This window comes from Galleria mellonella, unplaced genomic scaffold (assembly GCF_026898425.1).
Source record: "Galleria mellonella isolate WM207_F2 unplaced genomic scaffold, CSIRO_AGI_GalMel_v1 utg800, whole genome shotgun sequence".
Taxonomy (NCBI): Eukaryota; Metazoa; Arthropoda; class Insecta; order Lepidoptera; family Pyralidae; genus Galleria; species Galleria mellonella.
In genome coordinates, this window is record NW_026442158.1 from 104249 (window position 1) to 128168 (window position 23920).

General features: G+C 33.4%; 3 protein-coding genes across 4 annotated transcripts in view; all 3 read right to left on the minus strand.

Annotated features, from left to right (window-relative positions):
• Positions 1 to 303: 303 nt before the first annotated feature.
• LOC113518425 (uncharacterized) lies at positions 304 to 801 on the minus strand. Its single transcript, XM_026903340.3, has one exon. It carries the CDS (start codon positions 656 to 658, stop codon positions 386 to 388), a length of 273 nt encoding a protein of 90 aa, XP_026759141.2. The 5' UTR covers positions 659 to 801; the 3' UTR covers positions 304 to 385.
• A 3035-nt stretch (positions 802 to 3836) lies between these two features.
• On the minus strand, positions 3837 to 5811 carry LOC113518356 (zinc finger protein 501-like). The gene has a single exon (XM_026903241.3). The coding sequence runs from the start codon at positions 5550 to 5552 to the stop codon at positions 4167 to 4169; it is 1386 nt and encodes a 461-aa protein (XP_026759042.2). The 5' UTR covers positions 5553 to 5811; the 3' UTR covers positions 3837 to 4166.
• Positions 5812 to 6895: 1084 nt separating this feature from the next.
• Positions 6896 to 23920, minus strand: part of LOC113518372 (uncharacterized) — a 55818-nt gene continuing 38793 nt past the window's right edge. For both annotated transcript variants that reach the window (XM_052901811.1, XM_026903260.3), the window contains exons 2-4: positions 9828 to 10042; positions 8149 to 9160; positions 6896 to 7422 (exon numbers count right to left, since the gene is read on the minus strand). In XM_052901811.1, coding sequence (XP_052757771.1) covers positions 7248 to 7422; positions 8149 to 9160; positions 9828 to 10002 — 1362 coding nt within the window. In that variant the 5' untranslated portion in view covers positions 10003 to 10042 and the 3' untranslated portion in view covers positions 6896 to 7247. The remainder of the gene's footprint in view (positions 7423 to 8148; positions 9161 to 9827; positions 10043 to 23920) is intronic.

Below are 23920 nucleotides of genomic sequence, written 5' to 3' on the forward strand. Positions count from 1 at the left end.
AATGGGGCTGTTAAACTCCATTCCTAACAATCCCTTTCCCCCCAAAGTTTTTGATTAGGCATGGGTAATATACTGCCCATAAATATACCACCCCAATATCTTTGCTTATACCAGTTAGATATCTCTAAATTGCAAAGGATAAATATCAATTAATAAAACTGTGATTGGAAATGCTAATTTCCCTCAAAAAATGGACAGTAAAATTCGGTCTGTGGATATTATTAATGCAATCAGGTACTTACTAGTTTGTCTAAAATACAATATTGTCTGAATATGCTTTATAGATAAAATGAAACATTAACAGTATATTTACATTATAATACAATGAATATTTAAAACATTACATTTATTTGTACATAATTAACATCTTAATTTAGGTTAAGTGTCACTTAGCAGGCACTGGTGCAGTTGGTGCCTTCGCAGCTCTTTGTTGAGCCGCCGATAGTTCTCCAGAGCTCGAAGCCAGCGCCCGAAGCTGTTGCTCTGCAGCAGCGTTTACCATTTTTGTTAATTTATCTTTCATCTTATTCTTTTCTATTGCTTTAGCTTTACTCGGTACTGGCGCATTAATTCGCTTTGTGATTGCTTTCCCTTTGCCTTTTTTAATTTTAGCTCCGGCAGGTAGCTTATTTTTCACTTTTAATTTCCCTTGTGCCATATCTAATAAATTTTAGTTAAAAGCAGAAATTTAATAATAATAATTGTATACAATTATATTAATTATTATATTAATATAAACATTTAATACAGACAGGAAAATAAAAGCACAGAGTATTCTCTGTCAAATTACAAAAACTATATACACAGAGTACTTTTGTCACAGATTAAAGAAATTATCTTCTAATACTATTTTTATTCTATGACCTACGGTATTGTAATAAAAAAAAGAATCCACCAGGTCCGTAGAAAAAGAAATATAATACTCTATACAAAGCTATTTACAGAATTTTATTCCACTAGATCGTAAGAACCTACTGAGCCTTGTTTCTGGTTATATATGCATTCGACGAGGCATCAGTGAGAGATGATAGGTGAGAATGAAAGTAGATAAGTTAGCCGATCGTGACGAATTCCGCAAGAATTCCACGATTAACCACGATATTTTTTAGAGAGAATCGCATGGAGGTTGATCCAATAGGATATACTTCTAGTACAGTAATGTAATACTAGCAATAAAAGGGGACCGCATCCACACCAGTCTGGCAGAAGCCTATTGATATCCACCACAGGATTCGAGCAAAGATTCACAAAGACATGTGTGAGACTACATAAATGTGTTTTTTTAAAGGAACAGCATCCTTTTATCTTTCAAAATAATTTTAAATACTTCAATGGATTCAATGTTAATCTTATCATAGGACCTAAGCACAGAATAAACATATCATACTTAAGTGGGGAGGAACTGATTTTTTTAGTAATGGAGATCTAATAAATATATTATAAGTCGATTGCTTGGGTACCTCTGTCCCATTCGTGTTTCAACCGTGAAGCAGTTGTGTTTGCATGGCTGTGTTTCGGTTTGAAGGGTGGGATATGGCGTGAATTTACTGGGTACAGAGGAATAACACCTGAGTCCTCAGGAATGGCAACGCATGGGGGTATCATGGGCGAAACAGTATACTCTGTTATGTCCATGGTACTGCTCATGTCTATAGGCGACGGTTACCACTTTCCATCAGGTGGGCCGTCAGCTTGTTTGCCATTCTAGTTCTATAAAAAAAAAAAAAAAAAAAAAAAAAAAAAACTGTTTTACAGTATATAAAAATTTAAGAACAAGGAAATTTTTGGTAAAAATAATTATCTAGCAAATGGTTGTAACACCTCTACTGAGCAATTTAGAAACTATAACGTAAAATTAGAATTAATATTTCAAGAACTTAATTTATGGGAATAGGGAATTATAAAAAATTTTTTGGATCGATTTGGAGGTGCCATTTCCCTAGACCTCTCTTATATATATAGTTTCGCGAAATTACTATTTTATGAACCATCATAAATAAATTTTACAACTTCGACTTAAATCCATGTTTTAATTTATATTGATTCTTAAACATTCCCTGTGATCTCAAATAAAATTTTAATATTAGAAATAACTTTGAAGACATGGTTTCAATGCCAATTGTCGCTGATGGTCTACAATGGTACTAATTTAACTAACATTTTTTATATTTAGTTAACGATCACGAAGTAATCGAGAACGGTTTGTGTAATCAGACTTGATTCGAAGTATCGCATCGAGTTATTCAATTTCAATTAAATCTAAGAATCAAAAGTTTATTTCTTAAAATATTTTTCTATTATAATACTGTTTTTTTTTTATGCAACTTAAAATGGCAAACAAGCTGACGGCCCACCTGATGGAAAGTGGTAACCGTCGCCTATAGACATGAGTAGTGCCATAGACATAACAGAGTATACTGTTTCGCCCATGATACCCTCCATGCGTTGCCATTCCTGAGGACTAAGGTGTTATTCCTCTGTACCCTGTAAATTCACGCCATATCCCACCCTTCAAACCGAAACACAGCAATGCAAACACAACTGCTTCACGGTAGAAACGCGAATGGGACAGAGGTACCCAAGCAATCGACTTTTGTACAAAGTCTCCCTCTGGTAATATAATTCTGTTCTGGAATATATCTCTAATTACGATTGTTTCATAGTATTGTGTTAGAATAATATCGATTTAAAAGAATAATACTACAATAACTTTTTTTGGAAAAGGAATTTAGATTTTGGTTACTAATTTAAAATCCAAAGGAGTATTTAAATATTTACAAAACTACTGAATAATAAATTGAGAGATGTCACAATGACGTTTTTTAACTATTTATCATAGAATAAGGATAGTACCTAACATTCTTTTTTTACGTTATTTATGCTTATTTGCATCTAGATTACTTTTTATTTTTTAAAAAAGTTCTTAACGGCTCTGAAAACATTTCCTTTTGAACCCGATTGAATTTTTTTAACACAAGAGACAAAAAAACATGCGGTTCAACTGATGGTAAATGACTACCGTCACCCATGACCACCCTTATATGTCTATAAAGCACCCGCAGCGCTAGAGGCATTGCAGGTGTGCTGCCGGTGAATGTTTTGAAATTAATCATTTTACACAAATTCACCATAAATCTGTTGCACAAATTTATGATAAAAGTGTAAAACGTTTTTATTGACTAGTATATGTTTACATTGAGGCATTCAATTTTAAGGTATAAATACATATCTAAGCATTCAATGATGATAATAGAAAAGCAACCTCGCCTAAAGTGATTTGTTATAATAGTAGTATTTTTACATTACTAAAAAAAAAGTTAATAGCGAATGAATATTATTACGCCTCTGGAGAGCGATTAAGGAACTAAAATTATAACTGTAATTAGTTTAATATTAAAAACTGAATAAGAGCTAATAGGGGCTACAAATTACAATGATAATAAGTTGCTTTAAAACAAAAAAACGCTAGCATCATAGGAGCAATTAAAGGGAGGGTTGAGGGTACTTTGTGCCAAGCCCAGAATGCGAGCAAAACTTCTGACATGTTTGAAAGTAGATACATATTATACGCAATTTTCATGAGGGCAGCCCCATATCCCCCTTTCTCCTTCTAGAAAATAGTCTTTTAGACTCGCCAATATTGTCAGTTATTTATTATAATCTTAATTCAACATCTTTTCGTATATGTAATGGTGTTTTAGTGTGCTGATAGGTTTTGTATCAATGCAGGAAGATGGCGTTAAACTGTTTTTTTTTTTCTGTATCTACTAATGAATATATTTTGGATATCTTCGATCTAAATCAATACAAACCACAAAATAAATTTAAAGGCCGCGTTAATAAATACGTGCTAATATTTTATTGTTTTAACAAATGATAGATGTACACTTACAGCTAATATAGTTATATAAGTACCTATATAGATCCTCTTAACTTATTCATTTTTAATATAATGAACTATAGTAGGTAGTTGTTGTTCTTAGACCAAAGCTCCTTGCTCTACTGCAAAGGGATCTTAGTACTACTATTATAAATATGTTTGTGGTTATTTTAAAAGGTAGGTACTGAAATTAATACTCATAGTATATTTATCTCCTCAATATATCGAGCAGGTACTCATATTTCCTGTCGCAATTGCATGTGCATGTGATTTGTTGTCAAAGTACTCATATGATTACACCTTTTACTATATATTCATTATTATGAATATGCATATTAACCATAATATGTTTTATTAAAAAGGATTTTTTCTTAAAATGTTTTTTACATACATCGCAACTATAGGACTTTCCAACAGTATGAACATACATATGCTGTTTTAAACTCTTTTCAGTTTTAAAAAAACTTTTACATACATTACAAATATAGGACTTGTTAAATGTATGACTTTGCAAATGTGTTTTCAAGCCTTTCTTTGATTTAAAACATTTTTTACAAATATCACAACTATATATCAGCTTATCAATATTATGAGTATCTAAGTGCTGTTTCAAATACCTTTTTGCTTTAAACCTTTTTTTACATTTATTACAACTATATGCATTTTTAACTATATGCACAGTCAAGTGCCGTTTCAAATCACACTTTGTAATAAAATATTTTGTACATACACTGCAGCCATATGGCTTTTCACGATTATGAATATACATGTGCCGTTGCAAATGTTCCTTTCTTCTGAAAGAATATTTACACACATCACAGGTATAGGGTTTTTCAGCTGTATGAATGAAAAAGTGTCGGATTAAAATAAACTTTGTTTTAAAACTTTTCATACACACATCACACCCATATGGCTTTTCAATTGTATGAATATTCATATGCTGTTTTACTTCACGCCTTGTTTTAAAACATTTTTTACACACATCACAATTATATGGCTTTTCATTGACATGAACAAACATGTGTCGCTTCAAAAGATATTTTGATTTAAAACATTTTTTACACACATCACAACTGTGTGGCATTATATCACTATGGGCATATAAGTGTTGTTTTAAATATGTATATTTTTTAAAGCCTTTCTTGCACACACTACAACTATATGGCTTATCAATAGATACTTTGGTTTTTAGGTCTTTGGGTTTATAGACATCAGCATTACAAAAAAGGTTTTCAGAACTATTTTTCAAATGTAACAAATATTTAGTAGGTTCAAATGTCACTGCTTGTACAACTGTTGGTCCTACAATCAACTCATCCTTTATTTCATGATTCTCATATAGTTGTGTACAATTTTCTTTGTTGGCAAATATATGTTCAGTTGTTGCTGCTGGTTCCACAGTTCCATCAATACACTCTGTTTTTACAACTCCAGCTATATCCACATTACACTGTAGGACTTTTTGTTTGTTCATTTGTTTTTGAAAGGTCTTTATTCCAGTATTGTATTCTGGGGACTCTTTATGTATTAGTACTATATTTTGTTCTATGTTAGAAGACACATTGTCAGTAATATCACACTGTGTATCAAGAAGCTCCTCCTTGATAAGGGTGGTGGCGGTCTCACCACAGTGGTTCGGTAATTGTTTTTGGAATATTTTTGTAGAATACATCTCTGCAATTTAACTCTCTCAGAAGTAGAGGTGCAAATTAACAAGTTGTAACTGGAAAAAAAATAATATCTACCGATATAATAAAAGTACCACAGCTAGTACTATTTATTATACGTACTCTAGCTAAATTTCTATAATAAATTTGCAATCCTAACAATATCAATATTTTTTTAGTAAACTACTAAACAGATTAGATGGACTATGATTATATATATACTAAAAATAGATACGTCAATATCTATTCTGTTTTCACTTATGACGTTGACAGATATTTACGAATGTGACTTGCCAATACCTAAGAATAAGGAATTACATGGAAAGAATGGTAAAATAAAATCTGTAAACCATATGATTGCCTCTTTTTTCTTATGCAAATATAATTACGAGGCCAAAAGATACATCATCAGTTGCTATTTTTGTCAATTCATAGCAAGCATAAGCAAGTGTATGGAAAATGTTATACGGCCGTATAACCCTACCAAATTCAGATACAACCTACTTGGATCTTTCTATATAAACTGTGTCGAATATACATATAATCTAGTAATGTAAAATTTGTCATTGTCAAATAATTAAGATATCTATTCTATTCTATATTGTATATTCTATCAAACATTTTCTATATGGTGTATCTTTCGTCCTCGTAATTATAATTTTACTTAATACTTTTGTAATCACATAAACAGTAGAAATATTTAGTGTAATACATTTGTAAACTTCCAGTATTTAGACATTTCAAAAACTATATTAAATTCTTACTTGGAATTCGTTTTATTATACTTTTTTATTATTTCTTTAATATCTCCCCATGGATATAAATTTAGACCCTCTTTTTACAGCCTTTTCCAATTCTTTAGAGATTTATTTATGGACTTCATTAACAGACGATGGTACTGTTACAGTTAAGTGTTGGAGATGTGTCTGATGTCCCTGTACTTCTACTATCTGCTGTACCTTGATGACAGTCAAGGTCAATTCGTATAGATGAAGGAACCACAAGCCACCTTTACCTTTAGAATTTTGATATACGTTTATAAAGAGAATAAATAATAAAATAATATAGATACCGACTGCCAGATAGTAACTCATCTGAAGATACAATAGTAGCTAGGCAAGTGGAAAAATAATATACGAGTATCTGTAGACACGTAATCGCTGCCTTGTAGATATTATGATTAGATTATTCTGGTCTCTTTTTCTGTTTTATGCATACTCTAGAATGTAATATGGGTCATTTCTTATATTTCCATTAGGTGATGACCTTTTTGCCACTTTTCATCAAGTGGGCCGAAACTTCTTTGCCATTTCATTTTGTTTAAAAATAAGGATTCAATAAAAAGAAATTTAAGTAAGTATATTTTATTTTACGGACTTTTATTAATAAATCGACTGTTGCAGTATATGAATTCGAGTTTTAAGTTAAGAAATATACATAATATATAATATCTAAATATATTTTATGTACAGATAAATAGAAAAGTAGTCGAATATATTAATCGGCTATCGATAGATTCGAGCGGCGAGAGTGCAGACGACCGGCGGGAAGCGGTGCGGACGAGGGCGCACCTCGCCATAAAATGTCTAGAAAAATAGATAAATCGCTCAAAAACGTCAGGATCAGTCGAAAAGATAGAAGAGTGTAGAACGGGCGTTGATTGAGGCGGCCGCGATGGTTGAACACGATCAAAGCCCGACTCACGCGTACTCTGTGTCTGTAGAGAGCGAACGTTCGGCAGGCGAGCGCCGCCCGCCGCTCTCCGCCGCCGTCGGCTCGCCCGCCTGCGCTTGCGCGTACGCCAGGCTCTTCTGGTAGCTAAATAGTTGCCTCTCCAGAGAATAGTTCTCTGCCTGCAAGGCAGCGATCTCGCGTCTGTAACAATTCATCGATAAAATTTTAATTTATTGTCGTATTCCTCTCTTAATAATATAAAACGAAGAAGTTCACTTTTTCTAAACATTTTGGTGTGGATTTTACTATCATTTAGACTTTTTTTATTTATACAATTAATCTTTTATAAATATAAATTTAACCATGCGTACTAGGACATAATGCTGGGAAATAAATATTGAAGAGTGTAAAAGTGTTTAAAATACTTGTTATTCCATTAATCATAAAAGATTAAATAGATCGAACGAAATTTGGCTAATATATCCTATCCTAATTCATAAAGCTACGACTAGTTATAAATAATTTGTCCTTTTAGCTAATTTTGTACAATATAACTCAGGTACTATTTACCTGTAATTATGATAGATCGGTTCTCTTTTTCTTATGTATATAAAAAATATACATATTTACGGATTATTTACTATAATCTAGCCTATAGATTTTTAACATTTAGTAGGTTCTAAACAAAATTATTGTGCTTTTTCCCCCTTTAAGTTTCCAAAATGTATCTTTTTATTATTATAATTTAGTTTAAATAAAAACTTACCTATTCAAAAGTACGAACTTAATTTCTTTCTTATTATTTTTTTTTATGAGAAAAAGTGACAATGTCCTTAATCTATGGTAAAAGTATTCTGTTATGTGACTTATAGACTAAACGCACTATAAAAATATTATAAGAGAAATTAGTAAAGAAAATATATTCACCTCATTTGATGTCCTTGTAGTCGACAAAGATCGTCATAGACATGATAAGTAGCTTGGAAGAGCAAGTAAGTGTCACCCCATTCAAGGCGTACACGAAGCTCGCCGCCCGGATGCAGAAATGGGCATCCTGGTCGCGATACATCTTCTACACGAAGTGCGGTTTCCATCATCAGACCTTCGTCAGCACTTTCCTGCGCGTAATAGTGCTCGAAAGGCGCACCGGGCAACTCTTCGGCGTCCGGCTCCCCTGGTGCAGGGGCGGAGCGCACCAGCCACGCTGACCAACTCACGTACCGCAGGTGATTTCGTGGCACGTGGTGTACATCACGATACAGCATGTGCATCCTTACTGTCTCCGAGTGCATATCGCAACGAACTGACCACGCTTGTTTGTCTCGATCGTAACACGTAGCGGCTCGACCCGCAGCCGGTATAGCCAGCTCGGTTAAAGCCCTCGCCCAAACCAATTCCACCGTTAAACGCACACCCTTATGTAGAAGACGTGATGGTGGCCGTGGATTCCAGGGTGGAGTGCGTCCTTCTGCGTCGCATACGCATTCGAGAGGACCCGAATGTAACCGTCGCTCGCCTTCGCCAAGAGCAAGCGCATAACGAACGCGACAGCGTTGACCTTCACCTGATAATCTCATTAGACGTAGTGATAGAGGTTCTTTGCTCCCGCCAGTAGCCGATACAGACCAGTCAAAGCCGGCGAACGCTATCGGTGGCGTATCAAGTCGCGGAGCTCGTAACTCGCATGAATATAACGTTCGCACCCGGGACATGCTGAGCTCCAGTTGGAACTCGCCCCGAGCATCTGCGAACTTGGCATTGAGCTCAGCGAGGGAGACGCAGCGGCCGCGGCCCTGTGCCGCGCAGCCTGCACTGAATCTGACTTGCTTGCCGGAAAAGCCTTCATTAGCAGTAAAGTGATCTCGACTAAGTAGTGTGAAGGTAAAGTCGACGTATACTCGCATGCCTTCGCACGCGCCTCGCCATACTAAGTAGACTCCTGTAAACAAATGAACATAAAATTAATTATTATGTTACAGTGATATCTGCAATAAGGTTTTAACACTTTTTTTTTATCGAAAGTATGAATTATATTAACTGTATTTGTTCTATATTAATTATAGTGACAAATTACATTAATTCAATCTACTGCGGAACATAGAGAATTCTTCTGAGTAACCTGTATTCATTAACTACCTGCAAACATATTTAAGTTAGTCTCTGTATCACTTATAAGAACATGGCTATATGTCTCGTAAAAATACCCCGGTATTTTAATGGGTGAAAATGAAATGGTAACCCCATCTGCACTTTCGGTATACGCTGACGGGGCAACAGTAAAGGGATGCGGATAAAAATAAGTCGGTTAACCCATCGTGACTAATACATCTGGAATTGTTTCCCCCTACAAACCATGTAGTGTTCGACCTGGTAGGGTATATTGCTGGCCTGGTTATAATGCAGCCGTTAGTTCCTATTACTAATAATCCTTTTTCCTCCTACTTGTATGGGGTAGCCGTTGGAGAAATATTCTTCCATCAATTGTCGGTTACCAACTTTCTTTACTCACTGCCAATTTAGCTTATCGATCCTATGGGCTATGATAGCAGTAAAGGAATAGTTTATATGTGGATAAATAAGATAAGTAGGTATATGTAGGTACAAACCAAGAGAAGCATCGGTGCGACTGAAAGCGACAGCCCACCGCTGGTGAGCGCAGCAGAAATCCTTGGAGGTAACATCGCGATCGGGTTCCCTGGTGGCGGAGCGCGTCACCACGAACGTGAACACATGGGTGTCGGCGCGGTCTTTGAGCCGCGTCGCACGATACAGCAGCGCCATGCGCCCGCTCGCCGCACGCCGGCCCCGCCTGCGCCTGCGCCTGTTAACAAATTATCCTACGTCACATTTATATATGTATATAAAGCTGGAAACAAATTATAAAACAACAACACACACACTACTGTGGTACCATTACGATAAGCATACGCCAAAGGTATGACAGAGTAATTTATCTCTAAGACTAAAGGCATTCGAATCTACTGGTTGATGCTGTTTCTTTAACAGAAAATAGAATTAGAATACTAAAATAAGTCTATATAAATAGATTAATCTATGTTATCATCAATAACAAACCACAAGTATCTACCCATATCCGCAGGTATATTCCTTAAGCTTCGATGCACATATAAAAATATTACATATTAACTTTACATTATAGATTGAGCTACCTACCTGAATCTATCTATACCTATTTCAAAATTGTTTGGCTGCACTGCAACGTGAATTAACATGAATTGTTCACGGTCCATGTTTCAGAAAGTTTGAAATCCTGTGCACATGAACATAACAAAGCTCCAAGAAACCAAGTCTGGAAACTTATTGAGACTAGCTTATTAACACACCCGACCTCTAACATTCATAATAAAATTATGTAATTTAGCTAGCTCTAATCTGTTAGCTCCCTAGCCAATTCGACTTTGTAGCGCGCTTCTTGTAATGTAATATATGACGAGGCAGATAAAAGGTATCGGAGTTAATTAATTTTTATTTACAAGCTGCACCTTCACACATGGTTGGTTGTCTGTATGACTTACATGTATAAATAGCAAGTACTGATCTTAGATATGACCCGTCTGTGAACCTGCCAAAGTTTCATTAAAATTTGTTTAATTTTTTAGGCGAGATCGACTAACAAATAACTAAATATTTTTACACAATTTCACATTAACGATAATAAATAACAGCTTAAACAATCTTCATAAAATTCGATATTAAATAAGCTACCGTTACCGTAGACAATCGATATATACCGGTCACGCGAACGAATTTACGAGTTAACATTACAGTTGGAAAAAGTCAAAATAGCCCCGGAAACAGAATTCATAAAAAATGATGAAGAATATAAAAGGAATGCTGTCATCACATCTCAGTAAAATAATATATACAAGAATACGAGCTATATATCAACACTCAAAAGAACGAGCGGAAAAGCTTTGCTTGACGGAAATACCCTTATATTTCCACAAAGTCGTAACACTCCGGCATGTGGTTTTATATCAAGATTTATTAACCTTACTGATTATTCTCGCCTTTTCGTTGTACCAAGATTTTAATTCTTTTATTGATTGGAAGATACAAAATTCTAATTTCGAGAAGATTGAGTTTTAAGTTTCGCATAAAATATCTCAACCTTCAAAGTACAAAGTATCTCAAGGGGCGTAAATTGTTTAATATTTTAGAATAAGAAGTAAATAAAAAATATAACGTATTTTCAGTACTTTATAAAAAAAATTAAAATAGCTCCTTTTTTGCTAAGTAAAATGTTAATACTATTGATGTAATTAAGACCGACAATGATGAGGCAAGTTTCTTAATAAATTATGATAGTAATAGATAGAAATATAAATTAATATTTTATATTTTTACTTCATTTAGTAGTAATATGAAATAACAACAATATTAAGCGTTAATAACAATACTACAAAACTAAACAATATTAGCGTGCACTACGCATTCACACTATGACACTTTTCTTACTTTTAGCATTTTATACCCGTTGTGACTTCTAAATGATTTCTTCTACTTTAAGTTCTACTTGATTTCTTTAAAGAGGAATTAAATAATTTGTTTACAAAACTGTTTAGTTCAAAAACTATTATATTAAAATCATGACACGAATATTAAAATCATCTCAAGGTTCTGCTCGAATTTTGATTGATTAATTTGAACAAAATTTCGAAAACATATATTCGAGTACGATTACGTACTCGAATATAACCTCGCAAACTTTGTTCCTTAATTATAAAAAAAAAAAATTAAAGAAATCTTAAGCCTGAACATTAATAAAAAAGTTCTGTAGTTCTTGCATGATTCTGGAACAAACATACTGACAGAAAAATAGAAAAAAATATTATTTTGGCTTCTATTGCTCTTATTAAAAGTTCTCATATCGATCTTAATTCTAATTAAGAAAAATCTAGATAATTATCTAAGTATTCTAAGCGTCTAATACGATCAGATATTTTAATTGGAAAACGTGTCTGCTTGCCAATAATGAGATAATATTGCCGACATCTTGAGAACACCGACTAGTGGGCTAAGAACCAAAGAATAAAGATGCAAATTAGAACCGCAGGCATTATCCTTGATCTATGGATTCTACTGCTCGTCTAATATGCAAAGAGTTAATTGAAAATCAGAATAACGAAGAATATAGGGCGCCATTCTCTTAAATTAAATATTCAGTTTAGAAGAGGTTAGTTAGTAGTTAGGTAGGTAGTTAGACATTATCTTAAGGACCAGTAATTACAAATAAGTGCGCATACAATGTGTCCCCTCTAAAGGACAAACAAAATATCACCAAATTTTACCTATAAAAATAAGGGAGACGTTGTTCATTATTTTACTGAAATAAGTGAATAAACTACAACAAAAAATCAAATAATTTATCATTAAATATTTGATTCACGAATAAATGTCACCAAAAGCCCCCCTGTCTCTGTCGAGGTTTTTCCAAAAAACTACAGCATGAGGTTCTTCAAAAAAGAAGTATAGAGGTTTTTTCAAGGTTAGCATCGCGCGCGTAATATCCGTGGTATTGCAGACACTCATAGGCTACGGTAAGCATCAGGTGAGCCATATGCTTGTTTGCCACCTCAGTGGTATCAAAAAAAGGGGATGGAGCTTAATATTTTTAAATAACACTTCACGTGCCCAATTAATGAGCAGTTTTATAATGAAATTACGTTAGAACTACGCAACGTTTAATTCACGGTCAAGTAAAAAATTTTAAAGACAAGTTTAATCCTATCGCTTTTCAGGATCATCACCAACTGTTGTTTTACTTTTAAATCTTTTTTAAATGATATTTTACTTTTAAAACATTCTAATGAACACTTTTATTTTTGTTTTCGCAATAAATATGTCCTAAGCAGACTAATTAAAGTCTGAGATTAAACGCTGAACTTCCGAACTGTCTACGCAGACACCGCACCGGCGTACTTGCAAACTCTCTTTATCTTTAACAACAAAAATAAAACATTTATCTTCTTTATAATAGGAATATTCGAATATCTTTACCTTCAGGGACATTTTTATCTTAATCATTAGGTACGGAAATTCCACTGAGAATAATACAATGTAAGTATATTATTGCGACGAAATATTAAAATTCTATTCAGAATTTCAGTGCACTTAAGTGACATAAAGTGAGGTTTTTAAACGTTAAATTTTAATATTAATTTAAATAACTACTTTACAAAGTCAGTTGCTTTGTGTAACTATATAGGTTCTTTGCGTTATTTGTGCGTATAAACTTGGGTTAGAGCCTTGATTGTAGGAAATAAAAAAATTGTTATGTTTTCCTTTCTTAATATGTATTTATATCTCTATTTAATAATACTGAAATTTCACAATATCACAAGGTATAAGAAACAATCCGCCCCCGCCTTCACACGAGTGTACTCTTCCCGTATGATTTTTCAAAAATTTTCTTTATAAACCTTGTCCTGCCAATTACAAACAACAAAAAATGAATTAGCCTAATAGGTATACCGGTCTTGAAGTAAAAGTAACGGGTTTATATATTTCTATCTGTTCTCCTTTAATCAAATATCATCTGTAAGAGATTGACATAGCGATAAGATTGCCATTTTGTATCTTTATATGTTATATTGTAATCTGTACTTTATGCTAATGTATTTCACAAGGGGGGAAAGGGATTGTTAGTAATGGAGACTGAGAATCCCATTGCTAGCAATATACCTAACCAGGTCGACCTCTTCGCGGTTCTCCTTGGAAACTATCATGGTTAATTCCTGATGAATTCATCATGATGGGCTAACTGGCCTGTTTTCATTCTCATCTATCACCCTTCACTGGTGCTCTGCCAGCGTATCCCGTTAGCGCAAGCGGGGTTACCATACCATTTTCACCCATCAATGTATTTCACTGAAATTTTCTGATTATTGTATATTTTTGTTTTTGGTGCAATAAAGGTAAAAAATAAAGATACAAAGAGTTATATATACATTTGGTACGAGTTCCTAATTGATTTTTATTTGTATTAATATGCAGTCTTAATAATTAAGTACGGAAATTCCTCTGAGAATATTACAATGTAAATATATTATTGCGACAAAATTCTAAAATTCTATTCAGAATTTCAGTGCACTTAAGTACCATAAAGTAAGTAAGGTTTTTATTATATTTAGCAACTTATACTTTCTTAGCAAGTATTCTTTTTTAATGATAATTTAATTTATATTATTAATATTTTATTTACCGTATGTGCAGTGAGCAGCCTCATCCATTAATATTCAAGCGCATTTCAATATACATATGTATCTGTCCATATATTACCATTTTTCAACCATTGCGCTGCCATATTGTCACGATTTGAATTCTCCTTCCATACAAAATATTAATGTTCAAATCATTGATTTGGAATAATATTATTTGCAAAAAAAACCGACGTGAATTTACGCGAGCGCGATATCCTTTTATTTTGTTTTACTTTGCTGTTGAGATAAGAAACAATGTGTGAAAAATCCTGTTCTTTTACCTGAAAAATGGGTAAGCTTTTTTATGATAGAATGGCAAATAAGTTATCGATGTACCTTATGAAAAATGGTAACCGAAGCCTACAGGTAGATACGAACTGTAACTTGGACATCATAGTACGAGAATGTCCCTCCTTTCTTTTGTTGCTGTCTCTCTACGATTGAACTCAATGTAAATATAGTGTTTAATTAACAAGAATTTCGTGGAGTCCTAGCACATAATAAACCACGTTTTCCTTACCCAGTGGTGTCGTAAGAGGTGACTAAGAGAGGGCTAGTAATGGGCAGCAGCGTTACTTTTAAAACATCTCCAAAGCCTAACTGCAGTTGCCAATCCGACGGTCAAGTATGTCAACTACTGGCAAAACCCCCTAAGGTGATATGATAATGATGATGATGATGATGAAAACAACATAAAACTGCAATAAATAAAGTAAAATGCAGACTATGAAAAAAGATACCTCAATTACAGTGTTTGTTATTTTCTTTTGGCTATTTGTTATTGTTATTTAAAATTATTTAAAAAAAAAAGATATACAAAATTGTGCTTAATACCTATATAGAAGCAGATTATAAATATACTTACTTTATTGGCATTGACACATTATTAATTTAAACCCGCTCTCTACTTATTCAACATCTCGGTGAACGGAAACGATGCGAAGGGAAACAATTGATTTTTCATTTAACGTCCAACGATTTGTTCAATCCAATTTATATACCTCAATGGGCTTTCGTATCGTGAGATCTTTATCTCCAAACTTATTAATTTTAAGCAGTCATTTCTCTCTAACTTTATAATTTTATTAAGCGACTTCAAAAACGAAGAGATTCTCAATTTTGCTGTAAGTATTTTAAGCGTAAGTATTTTACGTGACGCAACAACCAATCTTTATCTGATTATTTTTACAACCAATACAATTTACTCCCTTATCAATAAATTGAAGTCTGTGTTTATTAAGGGGAGAGGGGGGAAAAAATCATATTAGTATTATAAATGCAAAAGTTTATATAGATGTTTGGATAGATAGATAGATAGATAGATAATTTATTTACATTACTTACAGTACACAAATTACAATAAAAAAAAATATACACGTAATACACAGCAAAAGAGACAAAAGAATAAAAATAAAAAAAGCACAAATAAAAAAAAATACAAAAACAAAATATATAATCCAATAATCTCCTTTGTTACCATTCCTTCATGCGTGTGCCATAGTAACACAAAATGTTTGTTACTCTATCAGACAAAAACTATTAAGCGGATTTGTATGAAATTTAGTACACGAGTAGATTATATCCTAACTTAGCAGACAGGATACTTTATATACTGATTCGCGCGAGCAAAGACGCGGGATACAGCTAGTATTAAATTATTCTTAGTCTTTTTTTACGGATCGTAAAAAGGCAAACAAGCTGACGGATAGCGGTAACCGACGCTTAAATAAACATAAACGATTCCATGTAAATCACTGTGGTACCCATGATACTCCTGAAGCGCCATGTTGTTCTTACATAAAAGTGTCTAAGAGTACACCAATTTTGTTGCTGTTTTTAAACGGCAACAAAATTGGTGTACTCTTAGTTTAGTGTACTCTTAATTTTAATTAAACCCTTATTTCAATGTAATTTAATTCAATTTCGTTAACTTTCAAATAAAATTTGCAATAGTTTTAATTAGATAATTATAATGCAGTACAGCCAGTACTTAGTTTACTTTATAGTTTAGTTTACCACTACTTCTCATATATTCACAATGTACACAGCAAATTAATATTAATCAAATATTTGCACCTAACAAGGTGGGAATAGATACATAGCTATATCCATTATAAAGTATATAATTCTTATTATATTCCCATCGAGCATCAAGGTATAAGGTAAACCATTAAAACAAATTAAATTTTGGAATTAAAGTTTCTGAAACTATTACTCATAATGATATATTTGGGCGAATCGCCCCATATTGAACATTAATTAAAGTTAAAGACTTTTTCTCAAACATGCTTGGAAATGTGAGCATTATTTTGACAATTTTCTTCGAGATAAATCAAAATTGCCGTACTGGCCAGATACATGCGGGCAGCGGTCGGCAAAAGTTATATGAAAATCCATATCTGTCGTGTTTTGCGGCCAGATAAATTACTATGTAAACTATCTGTCCTGTAATTTAAAAATGGAATGACCTTTTATTTCGGAACATGGCTACCAAGGAGGTAACTAATAAAAGGTTTTATTTAAATTACGAACTGGCTTGCAAATAGAAAGCTGTTTATTGAAAAAAAAAAACAAAGGAACATTATGGCGTGCGAAAAATTATTATTGTTCGTTATTCGTCATTGAACTTAAAAAGTAAAATTGTTTTTTTGATTTCCGCGCATTGTTTAAGAAAAGTACTATACAAGTCTTGGCTACAATTAGGCATTGATGGACTCACGTATGTACTATTATTTCAGTAAGTTATCATCGTAATTTGCTTGTCTGGTTAAAAATAATTATTACTTCTTTACATATCTCTATTCTTTACAAATCGCCATGTGTACCCCGGCATAGAATGCGCCACCCCTTCCTTTCCCGTGGGTGTCGTAAGAGGCGACTAAGGAAGGGCGAGGGATGGGCAGCAGCGTCCCTCTTAAAACATCTCTAAAGGCCTAACTGCGATTGCCAACTCGCCTGCCAAGCGTGGCAACTACTGGCAAAACTCCCCTTATGGGGAAGGCTTATATCCAAGCTTAACGGCTGAAATAATAATAAAAAAAATATCTAACAATGTTATAACTTTGTGTTTTATGTATATGTTTATATATAAGGTAGTTTATTTAATAGAAAGTAATGATATATATTTACATTATTGCATGTTGCACATCTGTATATGTATTTAAAAATAATAAAATTTTCATCGTGTCTCCGATCAAACTGTTTATAACTCCTCTCCATCCAAAGGTTGTCTGGAAGATATAGCGCGATAAGGCCGCCTATTTTCTCAGAGTGAACATTTTTTGTATTTTATTGTATCTACAATAAGTTTACTATTCTAATTTTTTAAAATAAACGATAAAGAGTATCCATCGGTTAATGTAATCCTCAATGTTTTATAACTTCAATTTACAATATTAGATTCGTAATATCACAGTTGTCTTTTTGTTAAAGCTGACCCAGCAAATGTTGCTTTATCTCCTACAACCATTAACGGGTCTATTTTTCATATCGTTATCGGACTCAAGTTATCGGACCAAACAGTACACATTAAAAAAAATCAGTAAAATCGGTGGAGCTACGAGTATTTCGCCAATTAGCGAAAATAAGCCTTTTTTATAATTACTCTAAAGTAAAAAAATGTTTGCATAGATTGCAATTAGATGCAGTCTTGCGTTGAACCTGCGACCCACTCAGTTAGATGTTATAATCATTTACCATCAGGCGGCTATGTACTCAATTTCCATTATAAAAAATAAAAACTATTAATGTTAAAAAGGCATAACCCATATTGAAGTATTTCTAGCATATTGACATACTTATACTGTGCGTTTATATACCGGTGCTGGGCGACGGGGATACCTCTAAAATATTGCTCTAGGGATATAATTTTTATTCATAAAATCCCTGACGGACGACCTCCGGTATATTAAGCTTTCGACTTATATGTAGATACATTTATCTTTTTCTGTAGACAATTTTTTACGTTATACCTTTGAATACAGTTTTTTTTAAGAAATCATTTTTTATAGAAATAATTTTATATCAGATAGTTGGTTGAAATAAATAGAATAGGGTAATATGCAAGAACTAATTGCTAATGAATGACTACACAGTATATGTAATTACAAGCTTGCGCAAACATATAATCACTACATAGTATAAAACAAAGTCGCTGTCGCTGTCTGTCCGTTCCTATGTATGCTTAAATTTTTAAAACTACGCAAAGTATTTCGAAGCGGGGTTTTTTAATAGATAGCGTGATTCAAGAGAAAGGTTCATATGTATAATACATGTATAATATTGTAGAGAAATACTGACAAATTTAGAGGTTTCTAATGTAATGTTGTAAATAAACACATTTATTAGTATTTTACCCATGCGTAGCTGGGACGGGCTGCTTGTCTTATATATGTACAACGTGAAACTTTATATAGATGTTGCAATGTTTATTATACAATCACACTTAAACGGTTGTATGCATTTTTTTATTTTACCTTTCTTTATTTATTCCTTTGTTGAAGAAACGTAGTAAACACATAGAATATTATCATAGATACATACATATATACATAGGATTATAATTATGTATATGTTATTATATAAACATATTCGTAATATGTTAAGTAGATAATGGAGGCGGGTTCTACAAGTGGGATTTAATAGCCTCATTGCTAGCAATACATCCTATCAGGTCAATCTCCATACGGTTCCCCCTGAAAACCATAGTGGTTAATTCTTGTTCAATTGGTCACTATAGGCCAACTGACCTGCCTTCATCCTCACCTGTCACCCTTCACTTTTGCCCAGCCAACGTATGCCGATAGCACAAGTGGGGCTTTTCTTTTTTATGAATGATAATGAAAAGGTAACCCCGCCTGCGCTATTGGTATACACTGGCGGGGCACCAGTGAGGGATGATTGGTGAGGATGGAAAGGCAGGCCAGTTAGCCCATCGTGTCGAACTCAATGATAAATTAGCCACGATAGTTTCCAGGGGGAACCGCGTGGAGGTCGACCTGATAGGGTATATTAATAGCAATAAAGACTAACCTCCTTATTACTAACAATCCCTTCCCCCCGCAGAAGTGGGGTTACCATTCCACCTTTGCTTATTCAAAAAAAATACTGATATGTAATTAGTCCGACTTATATGATTTTTGGCGTGTAGTTCCAGCATAGAATAGGTCACCCCCCCCCCCCTCCTTTCCCGTGGGTATCACAAGAAGCGAATAAGAGGATCTTAATATTCGAGGCATGGGCAGCAACGTTGCTCTTAAAACATAACCTAAATGCGGTTGCCAAATCGCTTGCCAAGCATGGTATTTACTAGCAAAAACCCCCCAATAGGGGGATGCCTATGTTCAGCAGTGAACAATTAACGATTGATATGTTGGTAGGTATATGGTATGTGTTTTTTACTATAACATAAATAAATATTCTTTGTATTTGTTGATATTTAATTTACCTCAGAGCACTTGTAAGTTGTAGAACTTCCGATTTAAGTGATTGATAAAAGAAACTTTAGATAAGGCTAATCAACTAATGGATAGAACTGCTCAATAACCGGAAGCAATCTTCCGCTACCTATCATTTGTCGGAAATGTAGTAACGTAGTGCAAGATGGCTATACGTAATATAATGACTATTACTAACTGGCGAGTAAGTGCTGTTAAATTCACCGAAATATAAATTGATACTTGTGATGTAGAAACTAGACTAGTTTTTACCCGTCTTCACCCGCTTAATCGAGTTATGTTTATTGACCAGAAAAGTAAGTCTTTCTCCATACCACATAGTAGGTACGTGTACACTTCATAGTAATTAAGGGAAAAGGAATTGTTAGTAATGGGATCTAACTGCCCCATTGGTAACAATATACCCTATTAGGCCGATCTCCACGCGGTCCTCCTTAGAAACTATCGTGGTTATTTCTTGTACATTTCGTCATGATGGACTAACTGACATGCTTTCATCCACACCTATCACCAGTCAGTGGATCCTCACCAGCGTATACCAATACCGCAAGCGGGTTTACCATTCCATTCTCACCCATTAAAAAATCTCATGGTAATTATTTAAATCTTTGAGGAGCTAAGAGATAACAAACAAACGCACTTTCACATTTATAATATTTATAAGGCTTCTATTTCATACTCAAATCCGAATTAAGATTTCTATATTTGTTGCGATTAGAGAGAAGTGTGGACTGAAAGACGATGTAGTGACAAAAATCGAAAAAGGAATGTTGCGTTGGTTTGGTCATTTGGAGAGGATGGATGAAAGAAGAATTTCGAAAGAGATTTATCGAGCAAGAATGAATGGAGATGTCGGTAGGGGCCGCCCTAGACGGACGTATGTCAACCAAATAGGCGAAGTGCTGAAGAAGGGCCAAATTAAAAGTACCCGTAACCGGCGAGTGTGTATGACAAGATTGATGAATGTGGAAGAAGCGAAAGAGGTTTGTTTGAATCGAAGCATTTGGCGTTCCATTGTTTCTGCCTACCCTAATGGGAGACAGGCGTGACAGATATGTATGTATGTATGTATGTATATTTGTTGCCAATAAACCATTAATCATGAATTATCAGTTGAAAACAATATTAATACGCAGTTAGAAATCTAAGACGAGATTAGAATATGTACTGTTGTATTGCAGTCCTTATAAATTTCATAGACTGATAACATGTAACTTTACGACCACTCAAACTTAACTGTTAAGTGGATACTTAGCGAAACTTAACTGTTAATAGGATCTACGGTAAATGAAGCACAGTATAAGTTTCTTTTTACAGTCTCACTGACTAGCAAAGTATCTATTTATCCAAGTTATACAAAATAGTATAATCATTATTTATGACAAAAATAAAATGGTTATTGATTTATATTAATACTTTTAATAAAAATATAATTGGAATTTTGGTCTGCAATTAGCAAAATATTATGTAAATAAGCGTGTAACATATTAAAAAAAGGCAGTCAAATTGTAAATCTCCACGTTTCATAACGAAAATACATCTAGAAAAAAAAGAATCGGTAATATGAGATAGACATCCAAAAATTAAGGTATGCTATGTACAATTTTTTAATACACTTCTCTAAAAGGAATTCTTGAAAATTTCATTAAAAATTCTAAATATTTTAGAACAAATTTTTTTCAGATGAGACACTTTTTTTAAACTGTTTCTTTAAAACTACACAACACAACAGCCACAGACAAATGCGTAACTGCTATACTGCCATGTTAAAAAATATATATTCGTATATAAAAATATTATAATTACAATATAATGTAGTTTTATTTAACATAAACTATATGTAAAATATACAACTCACCTAAAAGTACGAAAATATAGAGCAACAGCTCAAAGAGTTTCACAGACAGGTTTAAGCCACCAATAGCATACAGGAGATGAGGTTTTCTATGCTATTAAAATTTATAAAGAAACTTCACGGTTGTATTTATTCTAATACTGCACGTTAGATTGATAAACAAAACCCGAATCTCAATCAAAATTACTTGCTTTCTCTTCACTACTATTTTTTTTTTAAGTTTATTTATCAAATGCTTTTCTAAACTCCTGTTTCTTGCTTGCTTCTACTCGTATTTATTTTTATTCCTTATTGTCTTAATTAAAAATCTTTTTTTTAACTTTACATTATTTCTATAAACAAGCTATAACCTTAGGAATCACTTTAAAGTAGACACCCAGAACTTTGTAAGATAATATTATAAACGGTAACGCTTCATAAGTACCTGTTCATTACATACAATGTTTGAAATGAAACTCCTCGGGCACCTATTAAAACTATTTCTTTAAAGACAATAAATTTCACATAATGTGAATTATTAATGTTGGTCAAGAAATTAGGCAAATTAGCGGTAATTTAGTCTATTATACATATGTACCTACTTATTACAACGATAACCTTGGCCATCATACTTTAAATAATTAAAGCTGTAAATAAAGACAATGTTATTCATAAATATATTACCTTATACAGTTATAAGGTAATATATTTATGTGTAACAACACATACTTATTAGTAGAAACTACAAAGAAAACAAGGTTGAAAAATATAACAAAAATACTATTTATTTTGTTTTTGTTTGTTATTTTTTTATGTCTATTTGTATAATCTAAGTCTATTCCATACATTTTCTTGTTTAATATATATTTATTTATAAAAACTTATATTTGGAGCATAGCATTAAATGGGTGGGAAACATAGACAATGACGCGAAAAGAAAGAAAATGCTTGAGGCATTCGAAATGTGAACATGGAGGAGAATGGAAAGGATAAACTGAACAGAAAAAGTAACGAATGAGGAAATCTTGAAAAGTGCAAATGAGAAACGAACTTTAATAAAAACATTAGAGAACAGAAGAGGCAAAATGCTGGGCCTCCTTATACGACATGACGATTTTTTAAAGAGCATAGTAGAAGGAAAAGTAGAGAGCAAAAGAGGAAGGGGAACACCGAGGAATAACTACATGGGGCAGATAAAGGAAACACTAGGTGTTATGTCGTATAGAGAGGTCAAGGATACGGCCTGGAATAGAGCTGGTTGGAAGAAGATGCATAAATTAGTTGCATCGACAAGAGGAAACCCTTAAATGAGAAAAAAATACATTTATATCCTTATATAGGAAAATCAAAGTGACCGACATAGCCCGATGGATAAGCAAGCTGAAATGGCAATAGGCTGGTAACATAACTCGAATAACCAACAACCGATAAGGAAAAAAGATTCTTGACGGGCAAACGCAATATAGAACGATCTCTCATTAGATGAAATGACGACCTCAAATGCAATATAGAGAATCAGTAAATGCTGGTAACTCAGGACCGTTTCTTATGGCAGTCTATGGGAAAGGCCTATATTCAGCAGTAATCAAATAATTGCTGAAATGATGATGATTCTTATATTATCATCATTACATTCCGTTCCTGTTTACCGTTGTCTTTATGATAGTAAAGTATAATTGTTACTAATATTATAAATTTGAAAGTAAATTTATTTCTTTACTTCTGGATGTCTTAACGCTTCAACAAATTATCATGACATATACTTTTTAGCAGAGGGAGACTTTGTACAAAAGTCGTTTGCTTGGACACCTCTGTCCCATTCGTATTTCTATCGTGAAGCAGTTGTGTTCGCATGGCTGTGTTTCGGTTTGAAGGGTAGGATATGGTAGTGAATTTACAGGGTACAGAGGAATAACACATGTGTCCTCAGGAAAAACAATGCGCGGCGGGGGGGCGGGCGTATTTTGGACGAAACAGTTATGTCCAAACTCTTACTCTATTATGTCCAAATATATATAAAGTTGCATAAAAAAAATATACCTACTTATCATTTGAGATAGAGAAGAATATATGTTGCTTTTACGCACGTACGCGAATTTTCGAATAAAACTTTACTAAGTTTTATTCGAAATTTCGCCTATTTTTTTCGAAACAAAGACTAAAATTGCTGACTTATCAAAAGAAAG